The following is a 16,344-nucleotide window of genomic DNA, read 5'->3' on the forward strand; positions in this document are numbered from 1 at the left end:
TTTCATACTGATATTAGCAAGATTGTGTATATCTTAACACCAAGGTGTCATTCTGCTGTTTAACATCCTTTTCCTTTTGAACTTCTCTTGTTGCTATCTTCTTACAGTAGAAAACAAAACAAAGCTTTTTTTTTAATATTGCAATTATCTTAAAAAGTGCTTTCCATATGGGTCGAAAAATGCTGATTAATGATCCAAGATCATCAAAGAATAGTTCTGCCTCCCTTCTCTCGAGCAGTTTGAGTTCCCATTGCTAGTATTATTGGCTTAGGGCTAGATTAAGAAAGGACTGTTGGGATATTAGCAATGGCTTAGCAGTTGGGGTTGAAGCCACCTTTAAAGACTGCTACTTCTGTTTTGAAAGTTCAGTTGCTAATTCTAGGCTTTTTGTTCCTTTTAGTTCTAGAAGCCAGTTCTAGAGGCAACATACTACAGTAAAAGGTGCTGATTCAAACTCTTGAGTCTTGCAACCCTGATGGGAATGACTTTGGTGTCTGTGAGAACAGCCCTCTCACTGCATTAGTCACAACATCTTTTGTACAGTTACTGTGCATAGAAAGCAGTGACCCAATGCCTCTACAGTTAGGGTGGAGAAACTCTGCAGTGTGTGAGTGGCAAAAGTAAGCCTGTTTCCACACCTTTTATTTAAGTGTGTGCATTAGCCACGTCTAACCTTTCTAGAAAAATATATAGTAGCTCTTAAATTCTATGTACCTGGTGAGTAGTCATTTTCTTTAAAATGTAAGCCTTCAGAACACTCAGTTTACCTGCAGAGATGACCAAAAGCAGAGAGCTTCTTTACAAAATAACACTTAAGTGTTAAAGCAGATAAAACAGCACTTTTCACTTTGTAACTAGAGGTCAATTTCATTCCCTCTGGGGACTCTAGGGATCTAAATAATAGGGAGACTTCTAGACTTGTAACTTCATGATTAATCCTCTTATTTTACTTAAGGAGAAAATGTCTTTTGTCTAAACTCATCTATTACCAGAGCTTCTGCTCATTTTTGAGTACTGAACTATTAGTTGCTGGATGAACCAGTAACAGTGCTAATAAAAATCTTGGCTCTACTGGAATGCTGGGGAGTTTTGTTGCCAATTTCAGCACCAATGAGCCTCTAATTGCTGTGTAGCTTATTTGAAGTGCTTTTCCATAGTTGAGGAATGTCAGGTCAGTTAGCTAACTGGATATATGTTTTATTTGCCTCACAATACAATGTGCATTTTAATCACTTAATTCTAACCATCTATTTTTGTGTTTATGTATAAGGACTGTTTCTACTGAGACTAATGACAACACTTTTATTATGACTATTATCTGATAGACTTGCAAAATGCTTTCTCTCTAATCTGAGAGGGTTTTGGTGACTGCTTTTATTGTTTGTTTCAGAAACAACAGTGGTATCTTTATTTACAAAGTCAAAGTGTCAAGCAGAAGATGTCAGACAGTCATCTAGTGAGGTTCAGTACTCTTAAAAGAAATAGATTAACACCTCCCAGGAGCAGCTTTAAATACTCAAATTTTAGAGACACGTGTTGCACTTCAGCATTTCTGGACAGCAGATGCAATGAGTCAGGAGAAGATCCTGAGGCAGACTGCGAAGAAGCACCCAGTGTAACAAGTGTATTATTGCTACAGGAGCATTCTGAGCACGTCCATCCAAGTGCCTTCTTTCCCAGGTCACCATCGATTGAAAAAGAATTTAATTCTATCTCATTATCAGAAGAAATAGAAACAAATAGAAGTGCAGATTTTTTTGAAACTCCTAAATCAGGTAGAAAAGGCTCCTCACTACGCAGAAGGCTGCTTTTACCCAATACTGTCAAAGCTGGCACAACTGTAGGATGCTGTGAAAGACAACTTAGTTCTTCAGGAAGCATCAGGAAAAAAATATTCTCTTGTGTTTTGAGCTCTGAAGAAAAGCTTTCACAAACTGCTGCATATTCTCCAAAAGATAAAGATTACAAAACTCTGACAACTAGCACTTCAGAACCTGAGAATTCTAATCCTAATTCTCCAAAAAGGAGGCTTTCCTTTTCACAACAAAGGACTTCTACACTAGAGGAGTCCCAGTGTAAGGATCCTTTATTGTTAGAAACAGAAGGTTTGTCTCCAATTCAGTGGAAGGATGTCACTGCTAGTAACACTAATGAATTCAATGAAAATGTTCTTATGAGTGTTAGAGATGGGGTGCTTAGGACTCCTACTTACAGTAGGAGTAGCCTACCTGAGGCCAGTGAGGGCAAATACCTGACTTCTATCACCAGTCCAGTAGAGAACTTGAACTTTGGACTGTGTGATATAAACTCTCCCCCTGTTAAGGTAGCAAATTACCCAGATCTTTCAACGCCTGAAGATAGTGGATATAATTCACTTCCTTTGGACAAATCAGGAGATTCATTGTCTGATTATGAGGGATCTTTCCAAGAGCTCTTCCAAAAGCACAGAGAAGATTCCAGAACTTTAGACAGTAAAAGAAAGACAAGAAAACTTGAGCGAGTCAGAAGGTTATCCACTCTTCGGGAACTAGGCTCCCAGTCAGAGACAGAAGATAATCATGGCAGTCCTACTTCAATGCATGTGTTAACAAAAGAAAGAGACTTTGTCAGTGAAGATCATGAGTTAGTTCTAAAAGAACAGCCTAGTGGAGACCTGGTTGTTAGTCATGGGGATTTCTCAAGAACTCCAGCTCTGAAAATAGTTCATGAAATTTGCTTGCAAAGACAAGGATTGCACCAAAAGCAAATCTCAGAGAATATTGATGGAACAGAAATATTTGCATTAGATCATGTTCTTCCTGGACTTATTGGCAAGAAAATGGGCCTTGAAAAATTAGATATTTTAACAGAATTGAAAGATAGAAATTTAAAACATGTTCTTGCTATTGTTTTAGACGCTTTGACAGTGGAAAGTCTATGTAGGTAAGTACTGTTGCTTCACACACACAAAAAAAAGGAAAAAGGGGTGCTTCTGCAAATGAATGAGAATAACTTCTGGAATACTGGGTGTTGTTGTCAACAAAATTTGTTTTTTTCCGAAAAAAGAGACATTTTCTCACTGTTAATTAAGTAGGTCTTTCTGTGTAGATCTAAAAAATAAATAGGGGCATTAAAAAGCTGAAGAACCATGAAAAATTAATAAACTCAAAACTAAATCACAATACTTGTAAATTTTAAAATATATAAAAATTCCTTTAAACCTAGAAAGTAATTTAGCCTCATTACAAGTTCCCAATAGTGCATAGCACTCAAAACACATTTTCTAGAATTTTTCTTGTGTATTTTATTTCCTCAGTTATTTCTAAGCACAAAGATGCTCAAAGAATTTTGATTCATGAGTAATCTTCTTGATTAATTTCTAATCAATAGCAACTGTTACATTTCACACAATGTTCTTGATCCCTTTATTGTAACAAAGGGAATTGGTGAATAGATGGAAGTCTAAGGGCACAGATGTTTTCAGAACTCTAAACACAAGTGTGACTAGAAACAATTTTGGTAAGTGGCTCATATGGAGGAAGAAATTAATTTATTTTCTAAGTCATGGATGCTGTACTATTAATGTTGCTGTTGTTCTTTAGACTCTTGTGTTATACAGTGATAACACAAGATGTAAAGTATGAGATCTGTGTTTCATAACAAAATAAAGAACTAGTGTATAGCAGCAGTCTGTAAAATGACCAAGAGTTTATGAAACCATGCAAAAATCTTTACTAGGTAGTCTTAGTCTTGCTATTATGACTTCTGCACTACCTGAAAAAAATTGAAAGTGGATTGATTTTTTATTTGTTCCAGCATTTGGAAAGTAAGCAAAAGCTGGCGTGAAATCATTGTACAAGACAGAAATGCAGATAAGAGGAGAAAGCTGTACACAAAACAGCTGAAAGAAGCAGCTCGGGTAAGAGAGTTCTCAAACGTGATTTTTTTTCTAAGTATGAAAGAAGATAGAAGGAAAGATGAAACATCTTGTATAGCTGCAGAAAAGTAACTGACGAGACAGTTCCAAAATGAGCAGGTGATGGATTCTAACAGGAGAATGTAATGGCTCTTACTGCTTTTCAGCTGTCTGCAGTTTGAGTACTGCTCTTTCAACCATGTAAGACTCTTATTTACTCCTCCTGCCCTTTCTTGAGAATCCTGTAGGATCTCTTCCTTGACTAATTCTAGCTTTAGATTTTAAACTCTACTTGTGCCATTGTGCCATGCTGTTCCCCATTGTCCATTTCACTCTAGTCTGCATTGCTGTAGGACCTGCTCTACACTACCTCCTGATAATTTTCAGGACTGATTGTGTCACAGTGTCATGGTGTATTTGTGAACATCAGAAGGATATGTAGAAGGTTTTTAAGGGGCATCTGAGAAATAAGCATATTAATAGCAGTATATTTTTTCATATCTTCCACATGATACATGCACATTTGCTTTTGAGATGCCCTTATTCACAAACATGAGCACCAGTAGAGTGCGCTAAAAGGGTTTTTACCCTCCTCATGTGACTTAGTTTTTGTTGATCTCTCTCGATCCCTTGCTAAATATAAACATTTAATGGTAAATACTTGTGAGATATACATATATTACACATAATTTTATCTTCTTATGTGTTGTTGCAGAGGGAAAAAAACCCAAACAAGTAAAATCTAGCTGCAAATCCTAAATGAAATAAAATCCTAATTGTCTCCCTTTTTTTTTTCTAAATAATTGTAAACTAACAGGAATATTTATTGAAGGCTGAAGATGCTGCTACAAGACTTAATATTCTCAATAGATCTGCTCTAAGGCCTGTTCAAGCTCAAGCCAGAACTCCTGTTTTACAGACACCACCTTCACACACTGAACTTACACCTAGGAGATGCAGTTCTGTTCCCCACTCAGCTAGTAGGCAGGAAGAATACATGAAAGTAGGTATCTAAGAAATGCTTTATTTTCAGTTTTTAGAACATTTTCATTTACTAGAATAAATAGCTGTTTTCTATCTCCTCTTGCTACAGGTTGCTAAAACTCTGTTCACTGATGAAGCTCTAAAACCCTGTCCAAGATGTCAATATCCTGCTAAATATCAATTGGTAAAGAAACGGGGACTATGTAGCAGAGAAGCATGTGCGTTTGAGTTCTGTATTTTATGTCTGCAGGCATTCCATGGGTCAAAAGAATGTAATAGTTTATCTGCAAAAAGGAAGAATAAAAAAGATGCTCCACCAGGAAGTGCCCAAAGCAAAAGAAATTTAAAAAGGCTCTAAATTTGTAAAGCATGTAACTAACATTTAATTCTTTTACCCCTTCCCCTAAATCCCTGATCTTGTTCCTATGCTTCCTAAAGGTATGCATTTTGAAAGCATCATCCCATTTGTTCTTGTTGACTTACCAAGATAACCTCTCATGTATATATCTTAATTAACATGGTAGAATTTGGTTTTTTAAAAAATGAACATTTAAAAATATTTTATGTTTTGTTTTACCTGTTGTGTAGTAGGTAGAAACTAACATCTTAATTTTTAAATAAAGTGTCTTAAATGTAGTCTTTAATATTTAGCTTACATGACCTCATTGATGTTTAAAAATGTTATTCTTGTCTTAAAGACAAATTAAAGAAAATTATTTCTAAAAAAGTCTTTGAAATCAGATTTATTTATTCACTTTAAATTATATTAAATATTTTTAAAATGTCTCAAAGTAGGACACTGTACATTTGCAAAAATGCTTCTATTAACATGGATGGTAAAATGTCAAAGCTTACATATTAGTTGTCTGAATTTTTATTGCAATAATTAATCTATTGTTCTCTTGGCCTCTGTAAAGGAATTCAGTAGAATAGCAATTTATAAACTAAACTGATGCTGTGTGAATATTCTGTTGTACTGAGTTTTACAAAGTTTTTGTCTTGAAAACTTTGGGTAGTACTGTATGTACTCACGTATCTGAAAATGCTGTGGCATCACCTTTGCTGTTGTGAATTTAGCTTTATGCTTAATCTGACTTGACTTCAGCTCCCAGATACTAGGTCACCTTCACAGTTCTACTTGAGCAAAAGGATCATCTACAGCTGAAAATCACTCTTATCTCCAGATATTTATTTATCTCCTAATAAAGGAAATTGAGGTATCTTGCTCTTGACCTAAATATGATCCCTTTTAGAAAACTAACTCAATCTGCCTCTTGGACCTCCAACAATTTTTGTGTGGTTTTGGTTTGTATCCTAGCAATTACAAACAGCTTGAAATACAGGTGACAGAAATGGACACAGTACTTCTATGAAGATATAAAATCAATTAATTTCTACAATAATATTGTCCCACTTGTCCTTTCAAAAAGTTTGTCACAAGCATCTTGCAGAACTCTTGTCAGCTGGTGTTTATTCCTCACTCTCCCTCTGATGTTGTCTTTTGTGTTATATTTTTTGAAGACTATGTGTATTTGTAGGTAACCCTTAACACTGAGCTATTTTTAAAAGTCAGATAGAAAAAAACAATCCAAAAGAAGACTTTGCAAGTAAACCATAAGCTTCATATTTGCCTCTTTTAATATTTATTCACACATCTCTTTATTTTTAGTGTCTAAAATGACAAACCCCTAAGATTTTTTTCTTATTTTTTCTTTATTTATTTTTACACAATCTGTGGATGTTTAAGCCAAATGGACCAGGATAACAACTTCAGGATGTTCTAGAAATATCTCTTCTTAGTTCTCACCTCTAACTGTTGTGATCTCTAATTTGTTTAGTACTTTTATCATTCTTGATTTTTAGCATAGTAGTTTCTCATTGCATTTGGAAGGAGGGGAGACAACACGGTTAATGAAATGATAAGGAAATTTTAACACTAACTCTATTAACCAAATGTTATTGTTAAGGAAAAAGTCAACCCGATATATTTGCCAGAAGTTCACGTTTAATTAATATAAGTATCAGCACTTTAATTCCATACTTATATTTGTGTTTGCTGAGCCTTTGCCTTGTTCTTAGGTTAGACTGGTAGCAACTTGGAGACTGCTCAGTCTGTTCTAAGGGAACAATTGAGGCAAAGGATTTGGGGGCAGGGTAGGGAATATAGAAGTATGTGCACATAGGTTTGGTTTAGGAAAAAGGGCATTCATTACGGAGGAGGAGACTGCAAGTGGGATAATGGTTAAATTACTTAATTTTTAAAATATTTATATTTCTCTAATTGTTTAGAGCTTTAGGTGTTCAAGGTCTACTTAAAAGTTAATTCGGTTCGAAGAACCATTGAATTTATTCTTTATTTCTTAGGTGTATAGTAAGTAACTATACTTTTTCTAGAAATGCTTAATACTTTCTATTAAAAGTTAAAATGAACAGCTTTCTAGATGGGAAGTTCTATTACACAAGAATCTGAATATATGTCATTTATCTTTATAAAAATTCGGATTAGTTTTGTTTCTTGCTGTTGAATTACCAAATAAAGTAGGGGATGGTAGTAAACACAATGCAGAATAAGTACTGCATGTCATAACGCTTCTGACTGCTATTGTCATCACTGCATGTTACCTTTGCTAAATACCAATATCTCTAAAATGTCTCAATTGAAAAAAAAAGCTTTAAATGAGTTCTTGAAAATTATTGGAAAGTTATGATAGGCAGTGAGAGTATCTAGCTCACCTTCTGCTGTGGAGTGCTGCAGCACAATTCAGGAATGCATGGGGTTCAATAGTTCTGAAAGTATTCCTGAAATAGGTACCCTTAAGTGGAAAACCATACAGAACTCAGTTCTCAGTTTAAGAATCAGTTATTAAATATCTTTTCCATTTGAAAAAATTTGGTAATGAGTTTGTGAGTTTTTCCAAAGCTTATAGAGAGAGTAAATTTGTTCTGGTACAGGCATTGTTTGTTTTTAAAGGTGGTATTTTTGATGTCTACAGCAGCTATTCAACAAGGAGAAGCTTGAAAGGAAAAAAAAATTAAGTCCTCTTTCACAATTTAAAATATTTTTCTCTTCTTTTGGTGTACTTAGAAGTTTCTTGGCTTTTTTTTCCTTCTAGATCCATCTCACAAAAATGTCTTCTTGACACATCTCTTGTTCAGTGGGGTCTATCACAAATGTAATCTGGCAATTACAAAAGTAATCTATGCTCTGCTGTCTGAGTGAAATGTGTTCTCTGTGGTCTTCACTGCTTTATCAGAGGTGGGGGAAGTGAGAAGCCAGACTTCCCATCTCTGTGTAAATGTATTCTCTATGAGAGTGATAATTTTTAAAAAATTTCTTTTAAAATAAAATCAGCTTTGTTCCTTGACACAGGGGAGAAATAAAGTAGTGATGTGTTATTCTTTACCTACACATTAATAGAACACAAGGTATATGATAAGTATCTAATAGTCTCTAATAATTTGGGTGAAAGGAATCAAAGCACTTTAATTATAGGATTGCTTTATTGACAGAAATTAAGTAATGGGGACAGGAGAGTGGCAGTAAAGAGTCCCTGTTAGTATGCTTTTTTCCTCTATACTGTATCTCTCAATTAGTCTCCATCACATATCACAAAGCTATATGAGTCTGGATTTTGATGAAACAGCAAAAGAGAACCTAAGTTCACCATAAAAAAAACAAACATCCAACACAAAACCAAACAATCCACCCCAGCACACAAACACCACCCCTAAACCCTGAAAATGACCCCCCCCCCACCCCACGTCTCTTCCAACAAAACAAAAATGTCAACCAGAAAGCAGTTTACAAGTAGGGATTCGTGTTTGTTTCGCTACTGGCTGAATTAATTCTTGGAGACCTGAGGGCTAGCACAGAGAAGAAGGATGCAAAAGTACTCCTGGAGTAGAAATGACAATGATCAAGAGTATTATTGATGCCTTGTGTAGGCTGACCTAGAACAGAGACTAGATGGAGCTAAAGAATAAAGTAGGTATTTATTAGGAGGCATCAATAGATCCACCTTGGGCAGCCCAAGAGCCCAGCCAGGGCTACACCCAAGGTGAACCCAAAATGGTCACAAAATCGATGACCAGTTGTGGGGTCTCACACTTTTATAAGTTCTGGTCCATTTGCACATTGGAGTTAATTGTCTAATTACAGCTTTAGCCCATGAAATCCCGTCCTTATTTTTCACTCTTCAGTCCACTGTTGTTTATGCTCTTGGGATTGAGATTTGGATCAGCTGTCCTTGGGTCCCCAGCTGGAGAAGGAATTATTTTGTCTCCCTACTCTGTGAAGAGAGCTTGCTATGCCCTAATATGAAGCCCAGACCCACACACTAAAGCAGCATAGACTCTGAAAAATATAAAAGCTAAAATCTGAGACATCATTCTAAAATGTCCTACCCACAGTTATTCTCCAGCTCAAGATTTCTTCTTAAAACTGATAACAGATTGTTGGAAAGGGAAGAGTGAATTGTCTTTCCCTCTGGAACATGGGGATAGTGTTCAAGATAATATTTGGGTTAGTATTGGGCTGCTGTAAATTTTATTTTTGCAATCCTCATTTCCCTTCAGACAGACATGATCTATATAGTGGGAGAAGTGGCATTGCCTACAAATGCCCAGGGAATTAATTTAGTTTTTTGACCATGATGGTTTGAGCCAGAGCTGTGGGTTTAAATTCCAAAATAGAATTATTGGAAGTAACCTTTTGCTGCTGACAGATGTTGCTGCAAGAATTTTACTTCATAAATCTTTTTTTTTGGAGCAGCAACCATAAACCTCAAGTGGTTTGTGAGAAGGAAATTGAAATTACTTAAGTCTCTGATCATTCTTTCCTTGGTGACAAGTATGGAAGAGCTTAGGCAAAAAATGGTTATAAATCTTTGAATTGTTTATAGACTAGGGAATGTTAGTATGTTTTATCACTAACTAGCCAAAAATGATAAAATTTTGGTCATTAAATTAAGTAGCTCAACACCATATGTCAGATCATTTTCCTATTCCATGTATTGGTTACTCTTTGAAACACTTTAGGCAATTGAGGCCATGCTGATTAATTTTAATACAAGAAGTAATTTATTTTATTTCTGTTTTCATAGGCACATGAAGAAATATAGCAGTGTCAGATTAGAAAGGGACTCCTGGAAACTAGTGCCAAGCTCTTATGTCAACTCCTCAAGTTCTGTCTTAAAACTGGTTAGAATAGTGTCCCATTACCATGTTGGTGACCTACTCCAGATTGCTCTACTAGTCACTTAACCTGTTGCCTTTTTTTTAGCACTGCTTTTAAAATAGCTATTCTGTATATCTAATCCTTCCCTTAAACTTCCCCAGTATTATGATTGTTCTTTCACTGACAAAAATCCTCAGAATTTATTCTCATTTCTTAAGACAATCCAACAGCAACTGTTGTGTCTAACAACTCCTCCCTCCTCACTGTTTCTACTGGAATCTATTCTTTTATTCAATTCAACCAGTATCCCAAGTGAAACCTCCTGAAGAACTAAAATAATAATATGGCTTTCTTTTCTCTACAAGAAATACTTTGACCAATGTATACTAAGATAAGCATTTCTTGTATAGGTCTTCTGCACAGTCACAGTTCAATCACTTGGTGTAGTACTCCCATATTCTTCTCACAAATTTTGGAAAGATCCAAATTTTTTTCCATTAATTTCTACTGAACCTTAAATGTGTAATCTCATACTTTGTTCTTCTAAGCTTCAAGCTTTTTTCTTTCTCTGCTTTAGTCTTGCAATGATTTAGTATTTGATGTGATTATATTATATTTTTACAGGTGCAAATTTTTTGTCTGTGCTGAATCTTATGGGATTTTTGATGCAAAATATCTAGCAATTTCTGTTACCACTTGTCAGATGCTGCAGCAGAACTTGACTGCTTTTTGGGAATGATGTGTTTAATTTTAGTTAAACAAAAACAAAGCTTATTTTCACTTTCTTATCTTCTGAGCTCTGATTAGTTGAAATACCCATTAAAAAAGACTTAACACATTTTTTTCTCTTTGACAAGCTTCTGGAGAGTGTTAGAACTTACCCAAACTTGTCAGAAGCCTAACTGCTAGTAAGACCTTATTGAGCTGGGTGCTAATGGATGAGTAGTAATGAAACCAGCCCTTCAGCTGAAAAGATTGATGGCATGACATTTTAAATGAACTTAGAAGCAGTGTCAAACACTCAAAGTTTCATGTAAAAGTAGACTTTTGACTTGAAGACTGGAGTTCAAGTGTTAAAAGCCCCTCTATTTTTCCCCTTCTGTGCTTTAACACTCATTCTGAAAGCAATTCTGCAACAGTGCTTGTGTCTTAATGATGTAGGCCCATTTAATCTCTCTGTAGGCAAATGGGATGTGGAAACCATGCATGTATTTCAGCTGATGCTTTTCACTCTGGACTCATAGTGAAAAACCTATTTCCACAAACTACGTAAACTTAGATACTGTGTCATGACTAGAACCAGCTGAAGTGGTAGGAGGATAGTAACTGGGAAATGAGGGACAACTAGTTGGGAAGCAGTAGTGCCCTAGATAAATTATAGTAATGTTTGGTAAAAATTTTTGGAGCTGCAAAATTATTGCTGAGATACTCAGCAGTTGTTCAGCAGTCTTCCACTTCAGCAAAAATGTTAATTATCATCCTAAAGCGCTGCAGATGCCTAAATGGAGAACTCTTCTCTCATGTTCACTGAGCAGATACTGAAGTTCCTAAAGTCCTGACCTGGATGTAATACATTATTAGGGGCCTGAAGAACATATTTCCTACAAGTGCTTTGTTCTGCCAGGACTCAGTACCACAGTACCCAGACCATATTTAGACCACTGGGCTACAAAATGAAATTTTCCTCTGGTTTGAACACATCACATTTTCCTGGTGCACATTTTGGTAGATTAGATGCTCTGGACATGGCAGCCATAGCAACATTTTTGGCTTTAAAAATGAGTTCTGCTTTTGTTGCAAACATTCTCTCCTCTTTTGAAAAGATTTATACAAAAGCAGCACTCTCATAAATATTGCAATTTCAGTGTTCATTTTCCTTTATGCTTTTGCCCTTGTGTACTCTGTTGTGATGCACAAAACCTATTACTGGGATGCAGTTACCTTTCAGCATTTCTGCTGGAAGTGTTTCTGTTAAGAATATGTTCAAGACTCTGTATCCCAAATAGGCATAATGTGAGAAAGTACAATGAGTCCCATTTTCTGCTCCGAACAGAAATGCTCACTGGGACACTGTAAGTTCCCGTTCTGGACTTTTTCCTTGGTTTAAATAATTTTCATAAAGTAGTACAGGAGAATGTCATACAACACAGAATGGATATCAATAAAACAAACTAATTCTTGAAATGCTTTGCTCAATTAACTTACTTAAATGTGAAACTATCCTAATGTTGAACTGCTTTCCTCCGTAAAAATAGCCCTTAATTTAAATGCTGATAATAAAATACCACAAGGGGGCACCAAAGGTTTTTCTTACAGAACAGAACTCTAGTTTTCATTCCCTCTTTAACCCATACAAATTAACTCAACGTTACAAATGCAAAATATTTTGAATGGCTTAAAGCAGCGCTGGCCATAATTCCTGCCCCAAGGAGCTGCTTACCAAGACCTACAAGAGGAGTGGGCATCCTGGGAAGCAATCCCAGGTATTACTTCTCCAGGGCCTCCTTTACAAGGTGAAGCTGTGCTGGGCCCACAGCCAGCTACTACAGCAACCAAGCAAGATTGTGGAATTACAGACTGGCCTGAATTACAGCAAGATCATGGAATTACAATGCCTCCTGGCTCAGTTCCTCTCGCAGCCATGGACATGGATTATCCAAGGGTCTCCATGCCAGTCTAGAGTACAAAACATAACTCTTTCACACAAGTGTTGCAGTTGAAACATTTCAGAATTCCTAGTTTCAGAAGGTGCAAGCTCTGGACTTTATTCCCCAAGTACAGAAAATATATTTGATAATAAAATCCAATATGGTTTCATGAAGTATGAATAAAAGTGCCTCCTCTATTACGATTTTTAAATGACTACAGGAAAAACATTGTATGCATTTTATGCATACTTAAATGATGTTCTTAAGGCTTTAGTAAACAAGAAAGGAAATGCATTAACTTTTTCAGACTCAAATTGGAGAAGTCTAAGTATTCCCATGTAACATATTTGAAACAATGTCAGAATGACAGACAGCATTTTAATTTTATTTTATTTTCAGTCCGTTTAATGAAGACTGGGTGAGAATTTGATAACTTAAAGCATTCTTTATTTTTCAACTAGGTACTCCTGGAATCTAGGAGAGCAATAGGTAGTTAGGAAAGCAAAAAAACCTACAAAATAAGATGGTTGTAATTTTTGGATGCTTTTCTGAAGCATTATTGAAATCTTAAGGAGCACTTCTAGTTATGGATTCTCATATAATTCTCAGAACCTGTTGAGTAGACACTGCTGTGTTCTTGAAGTGGAGGAACATGGAATATTTTTCTTTTTTTCCTCCTAATTCTTTTTTTCTACTTGCTCATTCTCCCAATCTATTTCATTATGGATCTCTACAGCAGCCACAACAATGTAACAAAAAGATGGGAACTGGTGGTCAGTGAGATGTTTTATCTCAAACAGCACTGCTGCTATCCAGATTTGATGCACCAGTAATATTTCACTTGGTTAACTCAGCTGGGGAATCTGGGTTTGGGGGCTGCTGTTTACACCTGCTTGATAGCAAGACAGGGAACACATGCATGCATCTAGTGTTTCTTGTTGCTATTTGACACCTTACTGCCAGCAGATGATCTGCTAGGGGACGTTTGATATTATTGGCTATGCTATTGCTACCTGCTGGAGCTTCTTCATTATGCCTCTTGCATTGGATCTTTGGTGGACTGGAACACCTGTTAAGGCATGGTCAAGAAACTGACCGGTCATAAACCAAGCTGTGAGTAACCCCAGAAAAAAAAGTCATGAAATCTACTTGCGCAACTAGAAGTAGGAAGTGGTTGTACATTGGAAAAGCTTAAGTTAGCGCAGCCAAAATGTATTACAAACCATGACTCCAGTTTATCTACATGGAAAATAGATAATAGACAATAACAATGCAATCTTTTGTACACAGTGCCAAAACTCTGGATACATCCCATGACAGTGAAATCTCTGTGAGAAATAACTGTCACAGTTTCTTCTGATCTGTATTATGTTTCAGCTGAAAGATATGCTACATTAACTATAGTAGCGCTGCTAGCAAAAAATTATCTCTGCCTTGCTATAGACTCATGCACCATGTCAATGTTTTTATCTTGTACATGGTTTGATAGCTGTGGCTCTAGTAATTCTTTCCTGATTTTCATTGTCTTTGCAGAATTACTTTATTTCTAATAATAATTTCTAAATAATTTCTATATTTCTATTTTTATTTCTAATAATTTTATTTCATAATTTTGCTAAATAGCTTTTTCAATTAAGTGTTAATACTCCCTTCCACAATTAGGAAAGGTGGTGTGAAATTCTCCTAAAGCTCTAGGAGTTATGTCTTAAGACAATAATAGAAATTTATAAAGACCTCAGATGACTGCAGGTGTGTATGCAGAGGCATATACACTACTTGGCATGTAGTTCTGGTTCATCTTCCAGGCATGTCTCTGTATCCCCCTAATGTTTTTCAAGACCCATTTTAAGCAAATGGAAGTCAAACCTTACGTAAGGCCTTTAAATTTGATAAGACACCTCTACATTGTCCTGATAAATTAGGATTGTTTTAGAAATCCTTGGGCCGTTGGCAACATGGACAAGTCAAGAAGTATTCTCCAGTGACTATCCAAATAAAGACTTCTGTAGAGGTAAAGCTCTTTGGACTTCCCTCTGAAAGTCTCCTCCAGTTAAAGGTTTCTAATGTTGATAGCCCCAAGCTAAGTCCCATTTCTTCCTTTACTGTTTCTGGAATAATAGAATTGTTTAGGTTGAAAAAGCCCACTAAGATCACTGAGTCCAGCCATTAACCTGACACTGCAAAGTCCACCACTAAACCATGTCCCTAAGTGACACATGACACATCAGAAGTCATGATACATCAGAAGTCCCTTAAATACCTTCAGGGATAGTGACTCAACTACTTTTCTGTGTAGCCAGTTCCAGTGCTTGACAATCCTTTTGGTGAATGATTTTTTCCTACTAGCCAATCTAAAACTCCTCTGGTACAACTTAAGGCCGTTTCCTCTTGTCCTATTGCCTGATATCTGGGAGAAGAGATTGACCCTCAACTCACTACATACAGCCACCATTCAGGTAGTTGTAGAGAGTGATAAATCCTTCCCTGAGCTTCCTTTGCTCCAGGCTAAACAACTCCAGCACACCCAGCTGCTCTTCACAGGACTTGTGCTCTAAACCATCCCCCAGCTCCACTGCCCTTCTCTGGACACTCTCAGCATTTCAGTGTCCTTGTAGTGAGGGGCTCAGAACTGGACACAGCACTTGAGGTGTGGCCTCACCAGTGCTGAGCACAGAGGGACAATCACTGCCCTGGTCCTGCTGGCCACACTATTGCTGATACAGGCCAGTGTACTATTGACCTCTCCAAATTTATTTTTAACCACTTGCTTTTTTGCTTTTAACCTAGACTATCTTCAGGAATATTATTTCTCTCCTTTTCAAATTCTTTTGACTGCTCATATTTCCAATAATAGTTTTCTCAGGTGTTTGCACTGATTTTTTCTGACAGCTACAGAATTGCATTAAACTGTGCCTGTAAACTGGGACTATCAGATTCAACACAGAGGCTGTACCATCACCACAGGCAGCCTCTGTGTTTTTGCCAACAGAATAATTTAAGGCATTTAAGGGCCAGCTATCTGACACTGGACTTGTGCTTCTCTCTTGCGATATGACTCCCACTTTGGCACTTCTGCAGTCAATATTTAAATAGGTTTCCTAGCACCTGTTTTCAGTGTATGTGATTGCAGCTACCAGATGCAAAACTAAAATCTCCCTGGTAATCATGTGAAAAAGAATCTGTGGTTATATTCAACTGAAGTCAGACTTCTGTAAAAATATTTAGGTATTAAAGGTATCACAGCAAGAAATGCCCACTTATATCTGAGAGGGGGGAGGTTTCTATGGAAAATCAATAGCTGTCCCTGAGTGTCTCTCTAGAGCTGTATCTGCAGTTTTGTAATGAGTATTTGCTATCTTTTGAATGCATAATTATTTCTGTGAAAATTCATGACTTCCCTATGAACACTGCTAAGAATCAAGCACAGGTTAGCACCTACAAACACAAGTGTGCATTTGGATTTACTAAAGCAATCCAGTTTATGTTTTGTCTATACCTGAGTCCCAAGGAAGCGTGTTCATCCAGCAAGCTGGCATAGCTAATATGTGTGGTTCTTTGTGGGCAAACCTGTCTCAGCAGTTTTGATCTGCTTTGCCTGGGCAATACCTTGAAATCCTGACCTCACAGACATAAATTCCAGA

The 16,344-nt window shown here is 36.5% G+C and overlaps 1 protein-coding gene across 1 annotated transcript; it reads left to right on the forward strand.

The window, feature by feature from the left end:
- The first annotated feature begins 1,438 nt into the window (after positions 1–1,438).
- Positions 1,439–5,237, forward strand: FBXO43 (F-box protein 43). Its single transcript, XM_036378856.1, has 4 exons — positions 1,439–2,922; positions 3,796–3,898; positions 4,713–4,898; positions 4,989–5,237. Exons 1-4 carry the CDS (start codon positions 1,439–1,441, stop codon positions 5,235–5,237), a joined length of 2,022 nt encoding a protein of 673 aa, XP_036234749.1.
- Positions 5,238–16,344: the final 11,107 nt, after the last annotated feature.

Source organism: Molothrus ater, chromosome 1 (assembly GCF_012460135.2).
Source record: "Molothrus ater isolate BHLD 08-10-18 breed brown headed cowbird chromosome 1, BPBGC_Mater_1.1, whole genome shotgun sequence".
In the NCBI taxonomy this organism is placed as follows: Eukaryota; Metazoa; Chordata; class Aves; order Passeriformes; family Icteridae; genus Molothrus; species Molothrus ater.

What these genes read in the sequence shown, in the direction of transcription:
- FBXO43 (XM_036378856.1), top strand. Translation starts at nt 1,439, where the DNA reads ATGTCAGACAGTCATCTAGTGAGGTTCAGTACTCTTAAAAGAAATAGA. An exon ending in AGCTGAAAGAAGCAGCTCGG is followed by an intron (nt 3,899 to 4,712) that starts GTAAGAGAGTTC and finishes GTAAACTAACAG; the next exon opens with GAATATTTATTGAAGGCTGA. An exon ending in GGCAGGAAGAATACATGAAA is followed by an intron (nt 4,899 to 4,988) that starts GTAGGTATCTAA and finishes CTCTTGCTACAG; the next exon opens with GTTGCTAAAACTCTGTTCAC.